Source organism: Micromesistius poutassou (genome assembly GCF_964030765.1).
Source record: "Micromesistius poutassou genome assembly, chromosome: 14".
Classification (NCBI taxonomy): Eukaryota; Metazoa; Chordata; class Actinopteri; order Gadiformes; family Gadidae; genus Micromesistius; species Micromesistius poutassou.
The window spans coordinates 18,650,169-18,665,703 of record NC_140284.1 but is presented as its reverse complement, the minus strand read 5'-3'; the positions used below and the strand labels follow the sequence as shown (position 1 = coordinate 18,665,703).

Sequence of the window (15,535 nt, the reverse complement as noted above, 5' to 3'; positions counted from 1 at the left end):
ATATCCAGAGGTGTATTAAAAAGTTAAATATACAATATTAAAGTAATGATGAAATATAAGGGTAAAATACGTTTTTAAATCTAAAATACAAGTAGAAAGAAGTAGAAAGACCACACTAACAAAATCCAGAGGTGTATTAAAAGGTCAAATATAATAAAATATAAAATACTACTTTGAAAGGGACTCGGGGACCATCCATCCGATCCACATGGTGGATTGGCGGGGTGGCGCGTCATCCCACAATGCAGCGCAGGGCGCGTCACTGAGCACAGAGCGAGCATCATGGCGGCCCCCGGTCCACCAGAAGTCATCACACAGCTGGAAAGCGCTGCCAAAGTTTTAATGGTGAGAAAACAACCCTCGTTTCTAACCCTGGATACTCAACATGCATTGGGCTTTGTTTTCAGAGTGAACTTCGATGCGACGAGTGAGCCAGAAAAAGCCCAGAGACACACATTTAGAGGAAGGGGATAGGGATGCGTGGCGCAGTGCTTCACTCTCCATCCCCCCCCAAAAAACACAGTTAACGCATCTCCTTTATCATAAACACCCAGCGAGAAACTTTCAGAAGGTCGACAGGTGTGCCGAAACTTCATATTAAGCACGCGTGTGTCTTCACCAGTGCGAAACTTGGCCAGTGCGGTCATACAGAGTGTAGTGATAGCGTGGACCTAGGCAGGCTTCATGTCTGTATGCAGCACGCTGTTGAGTGGTTCCGATGACTTTATTGATCCTGGGGATCCCTCACTTTCCACCAGGATCCGAGTGTGTTCCCCGCTCTCTGCTGTCCGTGTAACGCACACCCAAGACTACATTTATACACCGTTACTAAAATGTTATTATCATAGACCAGCCAACAACGTCCATATCTGTAAATTCAGTTCAATGCAGTTGTTCTTTAACCCACGACTTGCCTCCCCTTTCACAAAGCCATGCCATGAGTAAATTAGTTTGTTTACATAATACTATTACAGCACATAACCATACATTATATAACCATGCTGCTCAACTGGTAGTCTGTGTTGAGCGATATTGATAGAAAAGACGATCGACAATAGATGCCATACATTTAGTACTCAAACCAGAGTTTAAGTTTCAACCCTGATGATGAATAACATTGTGGGTGACTGAACTATTGTCACGTGGACACTAGCATTGTCTGTTTAGCTCACACAGTCCAGCTGCACGTTGTGTTGACTCAAGTGAACTTAATACAACATGCTGCTTGCTCGTCTGGTTTGTCATGCCAGCTTTAGTAGTGAGAGACAGAGATATTTTGATTTGATGGGAGCGTTCTTTACCTAATGGCGTCTTACCACAGAGTAAACATTCCATGCTAAACACCAATAACATTTTATTATCTTGTGTTATTACAATGGGAACCTTTTTCATGGCTAATGGCTAACATGCCCAGTTGAGCATAAGGAAACCACTGTACTGTGATTAGCACATTGGATACTGGAGTGGGATCACTATGGACATATGTTGATCATTACAGTTTAATAAGCTATGATGATGGAACTTAATTCTGTGGTTAAATCCAAGTTAACTGTTGTTACTACTTTTGTTTCGTAGCTATTTTGGTCTCAATATGGTCTTTCAGTTTACAGGTGAAAATATAATATAATATCAGAAATATCAGTGTTTTATATTGTTGTTTTGTGTTGTGTGTTTTATATTGTTGATTGTTTGTGGAAGTATTGTAATAGTAGAATAGAATAGAAAGCCTTTATTGTCATTATACACAGTACAATGAAATTCAGAGTTAGTAATAATATAATGTAATATTTTAGATACTGTGTTGGTCTGACTGTCTTGTTGTGTTGCTACTCCATATATATATATAGTGATATTGGCTCAATTTATAGATAAGAAAGTATATTGCACTTCTCTTGCAATTGTGTGCCGGGTACGTTCTCTGTGGTTGTTTACAGTAATTGGATTATTGAAAGGTTGAATATGTACAGTCCATTAGGGATCGATGAAAAATTAAAAAAAATGTATTATTGATAGATTTTTAAAGCGAGCATACTATAACTGAGCTTTTAGAGTCTTAGAATCTTTTGCATGTTGCCTTCATCACACGTGTTTCTACCTATCTTCAAGTGGCTTCTGTATATAAATAATAAAACATTCAGAAAATACAACACAATAAAAACCGTAATGGTGTACAAACAGTGAAATCTAGTAAATCCCTCCCACTCTCGCTGTTTCTCTCTCTCCATCCATTAAATAGGCTTCACTGAGCACCAATGCTTAACAAGTTAATAATAATTACAAATTAGATAAGATAAGATCATCCTTTATTAGTCCCACAGTGGGGAAATTCGCAGGGTTACAGCAGCAAAGACGATAGTGCAAATAACACAACAGTAGTGCAAAATACAATAAAGAAAAATACAAATAATGGATTAATAATGTACAACAGTGTGCAATTGTGCATATGTGTTGGAAATGTGTGTCTGTGTGTCAGCAAGAGCAGTGCTGATTGTAGAGTCTGAAATGAATGTCTGTCATCCCTCCCCAAGGCCCCTCCCTCCATGGTGAGTCCAGAGCAGCGGCAGCATGCAGAGCACATCTTCCTGTCCTTCCGGAAGTCCAAGTCTCCCTTCGCCGTCTGCAAACACATCCTCGGTACGAAGCACACGTCTCCAGTCTGCTCACACACACGGATCCTTATGGACACAGCACGTGTTTCATCATCTCTCCATTCAATTCTGCCCAAAGAGTAGAAGCCCCTTATAAGTCAAATAAGTCTAAATAATTGGATAAAATGTGAATACTGAAAGATAGAATAAAAATCTAATATTGTATCTGCAGTGAAAAAGTACTTGACTAAGACTGATATTGCAGCAACGTGTGAACATTGTGATTTGGCTTGTCAATTAATTGCCATTAATTGTATAAAGAAATCCCCCCCCCCCCCCCCCCACCTCCTCCCTGTGTATCTCTCGGTGTCTCTCTCTGTCTCCTCCCCGGTTTGCTGTTCTCCTGCTGCTCCTCCTCCTCCTCCTCCTGACCCCTGCTTCTGCCTCTGCTCTTGGTCCCGCCCTCCTCCAGAGACCAGTAAGGTGGACTACGTCCTGTTCCAGGCAGCTACGGCCGTGATGGAGGCGGTGGTCCGGGAGTGGGTGCTGCTGGAGAAGAGCAGCATTGAGTCTCTGCGCACCTTCCTACTCACCTACGTCCTGCAGAGACCCAAGTACGACCCCCCCCCCCCCCCACCAGCCGCGTGTTTGTGTGTTTTGGAGAAGCTGTGAGCTGTGAGCCATTCGAAGGGTTGCTTGTACGATAACCACCCCCTGCCCTTTGTAAAAAAATATCTGGGGTCTGCCTTGTTACACATGCCTTGCTCGAGCAGCGGACCAAATTCGATTGAAAGTGTAAATACTTGTATACTCGTATTTTGAGTTACCATACTCCTTTTTATAGTACATATACCAATCTCATTCTCTCCTTCTCTTTCTCCTTTCTCTCTTTTCCTCTCGGCCTCTCCTCTTCTTGCTCTCTACGTCCTCTTACTCCCTGCGCTTTATCTCTCTCTCTGTCTCTCGCCCCTCTCCCCCCTGGGGCGTGCGACAGTCTCCAGAAGTATGTGAGAGAGCAGGTGTTGCTTGCGGTGGCCGTCATCGTGAAGAGAGGCACTCTAGATAAATCCATCAACTGTAAGAGTATCTTCCACGAGGTGGGCCAGCTCATCACCTCCGGAAACCCCACCATAGTAAGTACTCACTACTAATACTGCAGTACTACTACTCAATAAGGATGTTCTTAGTGTAGCTGCAGCCCACATTGATTATTATTGTTTTGTGTGTGTTTTTGCGAAGAGAGGAGGACCCAAAATTACTTATCAAAAAGCAAATCAAGCCTTTAATTGGAAAAACTATTTTAAACTTACTAACTTCATGTTACTTACTGACTTCATCAGGTGTTTCAAGTGTTCTCCTCAAGCCAGTATTGTCGCCTTCCTAGAGGGCAACTAGAGGGCAGCAGAGCAGCAGCTATGTGGGAAGCTGTTGTTAAAACCTTCACACAGTCTACGGTTAAAGTCTATGACACGTCTTTGGTCTCTGATGTGTTGACCAGAGGAGGAGTATACGACGGGGGCAGAATCTCCAGCCCTCCTTTCTCAACATGCCAAAAATGTTACATTGTGTCTATCAACATATCCGAGACAACGTATGACTAATTTATCACACGTTTGTAATATGTTCTATCTAGGTACATATGTATGTCATGTCTAGTTATGTCTATACATCTATCTATAAATTTGTGTGTGTGTGTCTGTGTTTAGCGTTGTTGTATATATTTAACATGCTTGTATTGGCCCCCCCCCCCCTGCAGCAGACGCTGGCCTGCTCCATCCTCATGGCCTTACTGGGGGAGTTCTCCAGCTCCAGTAAAACCAGCAGCATTGGGCTTAGCATGGAGTTCCACGGCAGCTGCAAGAGAGTCTTCCAGGTAGACGACGACAACACTCATAACGGCCACGGGCCCCTTGTAACCCATAAGGGCCCCTCGTAACCACATGGAGCCCCTCCTAAACAATTAGTGCCCCTCCAATAATGAACCGGGGCCCATCAAGACGACCATGGGCCCCTCCATACCACTTTGAGCTCCTCACAATGACCCCGGGCCCCTCATAATGAGTGAGGGGCCCTTCGTGACGAGTTGGGGTCCCGCTTTAAGACCCTGCGTTAAGACCCCTTTATGATAACACTGGGCCCCTCCTTACCAATCTCAGCGCCTCACAATGACCCTGGGCCCCTCATATCGAGTGAGGGGCCCTTCTTGACAAGTCGGGGTCCCTCATAACGACCCTGGAGCCCCAATAACCCTGGGCCCTTCATAACGACTAATCAATTCACCCAAGGAAATCAATGCCGAAACATTCAATAAGGATTGTGTTACCGAGGTGTGTTACCGTAAAAAAAAAAACGGGTGACTCAACCGAAAAAAGCTACTGCCGAAACAAGATTGCAGTGTATGTAAAACATATTACCGAGTCATCGAGTGACGTGCTGTGTTAGCTTCTCTGCTAAGCTAAGCTCTGGCCACACCTCACCGCCCGACCTCTGCCCTCGGCCCCCAGGAAGAGGACCTGAAGCAGATCTTCATGCTGACCGTGGAGGTTCTGCAGGAGTTCAGTCGACAGGACAACCTCAACGCACAGATGTCCTCCGTCTTCCAGAAATACCTGGCCCTGGCCAACCAGGTGCTCAGCTGGAACTTCCTGCCGCCCAATCATATCCTTTCTGTTCCCAAGCCCATGTCTTCTGATTGGCTGAGGAGGCGGTCCATTCAGAGTCACAGTAAGACCTATGTTATTTGTGGTGGGTCATTTATTCCCATGGTAAAAAAATCGGTTGGTAAAAATCAATGCTGCTGCTTTGATCTTGATAAAACCTTAGTACTAAGCAGTGTGTGTTGTTGTTGTGTTGGGGTGTTAGTGATCGGCCGATATATGGCCGGTTGATATTTGTTGTTCCTTTTTTAAAATTGAGACTTGTAACATTTGTTATCATCATTGTGTTCATTTTTATGATGTAAATTGAGGGAGTAAAAAAGCAGTATCGGCTCCAAATATCGGCCAATATAATCCATATGGGTCGATCCCTAATTCGTGTGTCATTTCAGGAATGTGTACATGTGACTGAGTTTGCCATTGCGTTTTTATTTAGGTCTGTGTATGTTTGTGGTTTGGTGTTTGCACGTGATTGGGTTTGGGTATGTGTGTGTGTGTGTGTGTGTGTGTGTGTGTGTGTGTGTGTGTGTGTGTGTGTGTGTGTGTGTGTGTGTGTGTGTGTGTGTGTGTGTGTGTGTGTGTGTGTGTGTGTGTGTGTGTGTGTGTGTGTGTGCGTGCGCGCATATAATTGGCCGGCGCCTGTATCTGTGATGTTAGCATGTGTTTGTGGAATCTGGATGAGGATCTGTCGTCCCTCCTCAGCAGATTAACTCCCTGGCACTGCCCCCTCACTCAACAGTGTGTGTGTGAGGTCCGCAGGCAGGCTCATTGTGGCTTTAATCTTCTGTGTGTGTGTGTGTGTGTGTGTGTGTGCGTGCGTGTGCGCGCGCATGTGCGCGCTAGTGCTACACTATGCGTCTTGGCATGTCCAGGGCGTGTGTCTTGACAGGTCATGGATCATTTTCAAAGAGGTGTCTCCGTGTCCATTCCGATATCATGCCTACATCCAAAGCCCCCTTCCGCACCTTAATAACCCTGCTCCACTGTGTGTGTGTGTGTGTGTGTGTGTGTGTGTGTGTGTGTGTGTGTGTGTGTGTGTGTGTGTGTGTGTGTGTGTGTGTGTGTGTGTGTGTGTGTGTGTGTGTGTGTGTGTGTGTGTGCGTGCCTCTGTACATGGCCACTTGATGAGTGCATACAAAGATGCCATGGTTCCTCTGTGTGTGTGTCTGACTCCATAATGGGTGTGCGTATTGAGTGGCTATAATGAGTGTGTATGTACATAATGGCGTGTCTAGTGTGCGCTTGGTGGACGCTGAAAGGGGGACAGATTGATGAGGACCTCAGGGAGGACTGCTGCTGTCCCAGCATGCCCACGTGTGTGTGTGTGTGTGTGTGTGTGTGAAGACATGCCAGCGTGTGCCAGACACACACACACACGCACACACTCTCATTCTCTCACTCTGCGGCCTCTTTATAGTCTTTTTAACCCCATCACCCCCCAGGCATGCGGGCATCTGCCCCCACCCCCCCCCCCCCACCAGGCACGCTCCCTGATCCTCGAGCGTTTGTCCGGCGGCGTTCCCCCCCCCCACCCCCCCCCGCGCGCCACCTACAGCCGGCTTGAACGGGGGGGGGGGGGGGGGGGGGGGGCAGGCTGTAGAGGGTGGGGGAGGATCTAGGGGCTGAACGGGGGATGGAGTGAGTGAGAGTCAGGCCGGGCGGTATGGGTGGCGGGCAGAGTGGGGTCCAAGGGGTCAAGTTCTGGGGATGAGCCCGGGGGTCAAGGGGGAGGGGGGGCGGGGGCGGGTCGCACTCTGGTTCTTGATCCAGGGGTCAGGACAGGGGGGACAGGCGGTGAGCGTGGAGCAGAGGTCATGGTGGTCATGGTGGGGGCGCGTGGGTGTCAGGTGGTCAGACAGACAGACAGACAGACAGACAGAGTCGGGGGCAGGGACCTGTGAAAGCCTCGGCACCACCGACACCTGCTCGGTGAGGGTCAATGTAACTCTGTGTTGTCATGGTTACCGCGGACTGCCCCTCCCCCAAAATGCAAAACGGGTGACATGGGTTCAGGTTCAGATTCAAATTCAGATTTAAAAAAAAACTTTATTGTCTGTCATAACAGAAAATCTTCTTTGACGTGGCTCAACACACAAACAGGACAATGTACTGATAAGCAGTCACACAACACCGATTTCTGCGAGCGCACACACACACAGTGTGTGTATATAGGTCTTAGAACAAGTATAATGATTACAAGATAAAAGCTGTGGATACTTGTAAAGTTGTACCACTTTTGATACAAGTTGGCAGACACCCAACCGGTCCCAAGAGAGGCCCCTTCTGGCATAACTTGGTCCAATTGTCACCTCGTCTCTTCGGGGGTTGTTTAGGCCCAGGCAGACGCTGCTTTGTTTGAAAAGGCTTTTATATTTAGAGCTGAGGGAAAGCAGAGATTGTTAAAGATTTGGATGTCATCAGGCTATTTTTATCTCCAGAGTGCAGGTGGTGGTGGTGGTGGTGGTGGTGGTGGTGGAGGAGCGTTGTGTCGGTGGGGTTTTGGTGGTGGAGGCTGGGTGGTGGTGGTCTCTGTGGCCGGGGAGGATCTGGTGCAGGTCCAGACCCAGTAGAGGGTCCTAGATTCCTCATTCACATTTAGTCCTTTTTAGTGGCCACTCTCATCTCCAGTGACAAGAGAAATGTCAAGGCATGCAATCAAAGTCGGAGTAGCTAAAATAAAAAGTTATACTGCTGCATAAACTAGTTACATCTGGGCAGGGTAACTATAGGAATCAGAAATACAATGTTGGTAGTATTTCTACAACCGCTTTCCAAATTCCACAATCTTTTCTGAATTTCAACCATAATGGGCTTTTTGAGCGGGTCGTAGTGAATATGCCAGCCCTTAATCCTAAGAAAGAAGCCCAGGTTTATTATAATAATTGTTTCTTATTTTAATGACTTGGTATTTAATTGAGCTTAGCCCCAATTGTTGCAGCTTTTTGTTGGTTCCATGTTTTTGACAGTACATGGAGGCATTGTTGTATAACATTGTGATATAATGTTGGTCAATATTATTTTTTTAATATATTTTTTTCGGCCGTGACTTACAGACCCTGGGTCCTCCTGAGGCTAGACCAGTTGGGAGTCGACTGCGCTAGAGTCGACCAGCCACTGTTCCAACAATGTAGGTGTCACGCCATATAGATTAAAGAGAGACACCAGCGTATGTGAAACACGCTGGTGGTGGAGATGCCTTGCCCACCAGCTACCCTAAACTTTAATCGATATAGAGGAGGGGGGGCTTTAGCGCCGCCGTGCCCAGAAGATAGCGATGGATAGCTGCAGACGGGGGGGTTTGTCGTTGAGGCTCGGGCGCTGTCAGGCCGGCTTTGGCTGTTTGGTTAAAGGGAGCGCGACCCGGCATACCCGACTGTAGCCTGGCGGTAATTCATCGAGAGGAGGACCACTCACTGCAGGCAATTGCTGCATACACACAAATAGAATCTGAACAGTAGGACTGTGACTGTGTGTGTGTGTGTGTGTGTGTGTGTGTGTGTGTGTGTGTGTGTGTGTGTGTGTGTGTGTGTGTGTGTGTGTGTGTGTGTGTGTGTGTGTGTGTGTGTGTGTGTGTGTGTGTGTGTGTGTGCGTGTGTGCACCCGCGCATTCCTGGGTTGTTTTTCCACATGGCCCATGCTGCTGGCGGGACTTAAGTCAGGATATCTGGTTTAAACCTCTCCACGCTCCTCTGCATGGCGACGGTCTCCGCGGCGACGCCGCCGTTCTGATGAGGGAGGGAGGGGTTGGGGTTGGGGGGGGGGGGGGGGGGGGAGAGACATATCGGCTGGTCCTGCTTCTGCAGACGAGGTGCGGGATTAACAAGCCCAATGGAGCCTGTGTGTGTGTGTGTGTGTGTGTGTGTGTGTGTGTGTGTGTGTGTGTGTGTGTGTGTGTGTGTGTGTGTGTGTGTGTGTGTGTGTGTGTGTGTGTGTGTGTGTGTGTGTGTTGGGATGGCAGCAGGTGAAGACTTTCAAAAAGAGACCACACACACACACGCATGTTCTAATCACTCACATCTATTACTCATCCTGAGGGCACGCGTGTACACACATACGCGCGTGTGTGTGCGCGCACACCGGCTAAGAGTATACACACTCACACAGAGTGTGATTAGTGGGCAACACCAATCCTCAATAGTTTGACTTTGCTAAACGTTAGTACGTGCTTCATTCATTTTATGTAAGGGGTTTGGCTGGTTTACTAGGACCCTAGGTAAATTGTTGACATTGTCTATGTCAAGATATAAATCAGCCATGATTTATAACCCCTCTCCCGGAGTAGGCGCATTCTGGAGTTGTCAGCGAGAGCCATTGACATTCATTCTATTCCAAACTGGTGTTTAGCAGCGCCCATAGCTCTATCATTGTTTTGTCCAACACAAGTAAGCGCCTATGCACTGTCCTGGCTATGTAGTTATCCCCAATGGGGCCCACTATCTAACTAATCCACAAGTTGAGATTCTGTGTTAGCACGGCACTGCGCATGTTCAGAGACTTCGACTGAGAGGCTTGCCGTAAATATTCTGGGGAAAGATTGTGGCTTGGTTATAGGCAGTCTGATCATTAAGTATGTTAGTGTACGAGGGAGCGTTTTAACTGATTTTGAATGCAGCCTAAGCATTTACCTCTGACTTAAGATAAAGGGTTCCATTCCATTGTATTCAGAAGCGTCTCTGTCCCCCTCCGTCCCCTTCAGTTAGCGTGCGCTCACTGTGAGCTGCATGTATACAGCTGTGAGGTCAGAATGACTATCATCAGGTCCTTCTAGCTAGATGTTGATTACAGATGTCGAGGCCAGGCCAAGGAATATCTCTGTTCACGAAAGAATTGGGAACTTAATATGATGTAGTTATAATAAAGGTTAGTGTAATGTAGCCAATGGAAATATCCCCCGTTAAATCAGCGGTTTGGAGAGGTGCTCTGTCAGGGAGCCTGATGATCAGCCCGGTCACTATGGATGTGGTTCTTCAGATTCAGAAATTAGCAGGCTTCTAGTTTACATGGGAGGTATTTACTGCTCGGGGAAATGTGAAACTGTAACACACAACTGTAACACACAGACACAATTTAACAATTCGGAAAAGGTTTGTGCGTGAATGAAAGACAGACGTGAAACTGACACAATTTCTTGTACAGAAAGTTGGCATGGGTTCAAAGGAAGTGTGTGTGTGTGTGTGCGAGTGTGCGTGTGCGCGCCCGGCTCCTGGCTCCTGTCTTTCATTCACATGTTTCCGCTGTGCGTGTTTTAAATATCTTCTTTCTTTCTCTCAATATGTCGTCCTCATCCCTGGGTTGTTTCGAAGACCTTCAAGCAGTTCTCTCCATTTATCAAATTTAAATCCTTTGAGCAAATTCGCTTGCACACGCACACGCACACACACACACACACAGTGATGTAAAGTGATGACTTTAGTGTGGCAAAGGGGTGTGTGTGTGTGTGTACGTACATGTGTTTGCCTTCCCTGCTCAGTGGAATGACTGGCCTCTGCGTGTCTTTCAGACGAAGACTTTGATACACATTCCTGAATGTGTGTGTTAGAATGAGCTGCAGTGATTGTCTGCATGTGTGGAGGGAGTTTAGTGTTATTGCGTGTGTCTTGTCTCTCTCTCTCCCCGTCTGTCTGTCTCTCGCTCTCCCTTGAGTGGTCAAGGCGAGAGCAGGACGGATGTGATTGGCTAAGAGGGGCAGAGGGAGGGTTGTGGGTCTGGAAGGAGTCTTGAAGTCTGAGTGAGAGAGAGTGTAGTGAAGAGTGTGTGGATAGAGAAAGGGAGATCGAGAGTGGGCAAGGCAATTTTAAGAGCTGAGCTTAAAAAAAAAAGAAGGGATTTAAACAGAGTGTGACTTTTCCAAACATTTAGAGACAATTCCTCACAATGGTGAGAGACTGAATGAGAGAAAAATAATATATCCAGTGGGAGCAAGAGGGGTGAACAAGAGGACAAGGAAAGAGGTGGAGAGAGGCGGGGACAGACAGACAGACAGACAGAGAGAAAGAGGGGGGATACAGTGTGTGTGTGTGTCCAGTAAGTTGGAAGGCAGACACTAGAGACCACAGAGTCTTTCTGGTGTGGAAAACAAAGAGAAGGGGAAGAGAAAGAGACCTCTAGTCCTTACAGTGCAGGAGAAGAGAGAGAGAGAGTGAGTGCGAGAGAGAGAGAGGATATAAATGTTCTGTGTTGTATAGTGACAGACCTGGAGGGAGGCAGAGGAAGGCGGGAGAAAAAAAAAAAGAGGGAGCAAGAGATGGAGGTTTCAGAGTAGTGACACTATTGGCAGCCACATCGGAGCATCAGAAGAGAGAGAGAGAGAGAGTCACACTTAAAGGAAGAAAGTAAGTGGTTTGTGACAGCTTCCTGTGTCTTGTGCGTGGTTGTGTGGGAGAGATGTGTACTAGTTGTGTGCTAGGTGCGTGTGTCTATGTGTTTGTACGTGCTAGCCGTGTGTCTGTGCGAGGTGTGTACTAGTTGTGTGTGTGTGTGTGTTGCATGTGTTTGGGCTAGGTCCCCTCCTCTTCCTCCCGGTGACGTGTGTGTGTGTGTGTGTGTGTGTGTTAGCGTGTCTCTAGTGTCTCCACCTCCTCCCGGTTGCCTTTAACTCCATGCTGCGTGGTGCACTAGGCAGACACTACATGGCCATGCTGGAGTCCACGCAGAACGTTACCCTGAAGCCGACCGAGTCGTGGAGGGAAGCCCTTCTGGACACCCGGGTCATGGACCTCTTCTTCACCGTAAGACCTCCTCCTTACCTACCAGTGTACCCCATCTCCCTGTGTACCTAGTACCTAACCTACCTGTCTGTTGACTTACCTACCTAACCATCTGTCTGTTGACCGACCTACCTACCTGCCTAACTGTCTGTTGACCGACCTACCTACCTGCCTAACTGTCTGTTGACCGACCTACCTACCTACCTGCCTAACTGTCTGTTGACCGACCTACCTACCTACCTACCTAACTGTCTGTTGACCGACCTACCTACCTGCCTAACTGCCTAACTATCTGTTGACCGACCCACCTACCTGCCTAACTATCTGTTGACCGACCTACCTACCTGCCCAACTGTCTGTTGACCGACCTACCTACCTGCCCAACTGTCTGTTGACCGACCTGCCCAACTGTCTGTTGACCGACCTACCCACCTACCCATCTGTCTGTGTAGCTATCTGTCTACCCCTCTGTCTGTGTTCCTGTCTACCTGTTTGTCTTAATACCTGTCTGCAGATCGGTCTGCATACCTACTTGTCTGTCTGTCTACCTTTCAACCTGTCTGTCTGTGTACATGTCGGTCTATTGTGGGCAGCATCCACAGGGTCTTAACAGATGTCCGCATCGTTTCCAGTATCTGTCTATCAATCCATGAATCTGTCTACCATGCATCTATAAATCTATCTATGCATTTATCCTAAATGTTTTTATATTGCCTTCTGTAGTGTGTATTATCCATGATCCGTGTTTTTTTACCAGTCATTAAGAAAAATATATTATTTACAACCTGCAGTGTGAATCGTCCATCACTGATTTCAGTCTTATGTATTTCAAAAGTTTGTATCCATAGTGTGAGAGTGCTAGTGTGACATATGGAAAACCCACAAATATCTGCAAAGTATATATTTAAATTATTTGGATAATTTGAAACAGATAATGCAACTTTTTCATGACTCACTAAATAGTCTTATTCGTTTTTAATCTTCGTGTTCTCATCATGCAGCCATTAAGTGGAGTTATATATTTTTTTGCAGCCATTAAGTGGAGTTATATATTTTTTTATAGTGAGCTGCTTTTGTTTTCTTCTCTTGCAGCTTGTAAAAGTGACTGTGTTTTCATACTGGCGTTGGTGTATATTTATACTGCTTATTGTGTATTTTTACACACAGTTGTGTATTTAAAGAGGAAACGCAGGCGGCTTGGCCGGCAGGGAGGATGAGAAGGTTGGAATAAACCGGTCACTTCTCCTCACATCAACATCTATCCCTGCCAAATAGTGCTCCAAAGATCTGGCCTCCATCCGTCTTGCTGCCAAATAGGGGTCCACTGACCTCACTTCCAACTGCCAAATGCTGCACTATTGATCTGAGCTTCATCATCATCATGTGTCTGGCTTTGAGGCTCAGGGGCTGAACTGTGTTTTGCTAGAAACTGTTTTCTAGCGCCAGCAGCGTGTGTTTGTTAATGGTCCTTTATGACTGTTTTTATTTGTGCTTTTTATTTGTGTTTTATTAGACGTCACAGTGTCTTAGTGCAGCCCGACGCCAAGCCCTCCACTGCACTGGCTGGGCTGGTTTTATGAGTGTTACGGCTCAACGGGTGTAGGATGACTTCTGTAGTGTACATAGTGTAGGGTGACCGTCTGTCTGTCTGTCTGTCTGACTGACTGGAGGTCTTGAGGTTGTGTAATGCAGTGATAACCAGACAGGGGGATCTTTTAGGCTTTTGTCTGAGCTTCCCCCATTTTAAAAGCCTCGGCCACTACAACATTTATATTGACGCAAAATGATAATGGTATAATTTTAGGTGGGTGTGGATGAAGGGGTTATCAAGCTGTACAGACGGTGCTTTGGGGGTACAGAATACAATAGAGGAATGAGGCTGCTCTAGAATGATGTTATTTATACATGACTTCAGACCTTGGCTCTAGTTTAGAGAAGCAATATATCTTTTATGCAAGATGTGTAGTTATATACTAGTGTATAAATGGTGATGAGGGTGTCTGAGCCCTGATACTAGTGGTTACTTTAGTGGTTGGGTTGAACTGCTCAACACATGCTTGATGCAGCTGTTGCTACGATACACAGTTTAACGTTCTAATTAACTCTCTCTGTTAACTGTTTTGCAGTGTTTATAGTTTAGAGTATATATCATGGCATTTACTGCTGAAAAGTCACACACTTGTGCTCTATGTCTGTGTGTTTTGATTGAGTTTGAGTCACACGAGTTTGTGGTGTTGCCTTAGTATGTTTAATGACGGTATAACTGGCAGTAATACAGTCTTTCGTGGCATAAACGGAGCAGCGATGTCTGTCCTACTTCATTCGTTTGGTTATGAGGGACTGGGAATGTGTTTGTCTTATAGAGGAAGATTTGGAGTATGTATAGAGAGTATAGAGGGAGCATTGGAGTATACTGGACTCGTAGTATGCATTGGAGTATATTGGAGTATGTCTGTTGTGTTATTTATGTGTCGGTGTAGAACTCTGTCCTGCTCCAGCACTGTGTTGGCAGCTGGCTGCTCTCAGAACTTAAACCAGAGAAATCTGTGTGTGTGTGTGTGTGTGTGTGTGTGATTTGTCTCCTTGTCGTCCTCACCATTCATCCTCGCTGGCCGGTTAGCCTCTGACCCTGCCATCGCCTCAGCTGTTCGTGTGTGTGTGTGTGTGTGTGTGTGTGTGTGTGCGCGCACGCACACGCGCACACACACTGGTTTGGAGGCGGTATTATGTTGATGTTTGTGCCGTGTGTTTGTGTAAATGTGTGTGTGTGTGAGAATGTGCGTGTGTTTGTGCTCTATTTTAAGGGTTGCTCTGATGTCTCAGCTGTTGTCTCTCTAGCCCTTCAGCTGTGTGTGTGGGTGCGATTAGTCTGCCTGCCTGTGTGTGTGTGTGTGTGTTTACAGTAGACCCGTTGCCGGATTAGAACCTGAACCTGAATATTGACCCTAGTTAACAGCACTGAAACACGCACGCAGGATTTGGTTTTATTAAATGACTGCATAACTGTAACATGACATGTTCATCCACAGAATGTGCCTTTTTAAACAATGACGATAGAGAGAGAGAGAGAGAGAGAGAGAGAGAGAGAGAGAGAGAGAGAGAGAGAGAGAGAGAGAGAGAGAGAGAGACTATATACAATATACATTTAGAGTTGTACATGGCTATGTACTGTGTTTATTACCAGTCCTGGTTCTGATGATTCTGTAGTGGCTGGTACAGATCTACACGGTTCTTCACTGGATGGTTCTAGCCTGGAGAATTCTGTACTGGATGGTTTCTGTTGTGGACCAGATGATGTGTGGTTCTGCCTGAACCACGGGTCTGTCATCTGGACACCAATCACTTTGTTCGTTAGCCTTTCTCTCTCTCTGTTGATCCAAATCACGCAATCACCCTCTAATTACACACACACACACACACACACACTGGACGGCTCTCTGGTTGATCTCATAACGGTCATTGTGCTACCACAAAAACAAAGACTTAAGCACACGTGGCAGAGACGGAGAGGTATGCATCTTACAGAGGGAGGGAGGGAGGGAGGGCGAGAGTGAGTTATGTGATATACAGGGAGAGAGATGGA

At 46.5% G+C, this 15,535-nt stretch overlaps 1 protein-coding gene across 1 annotated transcript; it reads left to right on the top strand.

Moving 5' to 3' along the window:
* Positions 1–282: 282 nt before the first annotated feature.
* Positions 283–12,084, top strand: xpo4 (exportin 4; the record flags this gene model as incomplete). The annotated part of the gene is made up of 7 exons (XM_084478502.1): positions 283–345; positions 2,529–2,634; positions 3,061–3,202; positions 3,583–3,721; positions 4,345–4,461; positions 5,093–5,246; positions 11,864–12,084. The coding sequence occupies 7 exons, from the start codon at positions 283–285 to the stop codon at positions 12,022–12,024; spliced, it is 882 nt and encodes a 293-aa protein (XP_084334628.1). The 3' UTR covers positions 12,025–12,084.
* Between the last annotated feature and the right edge of the window lie 3,451 nt (positions 12,085–15,535).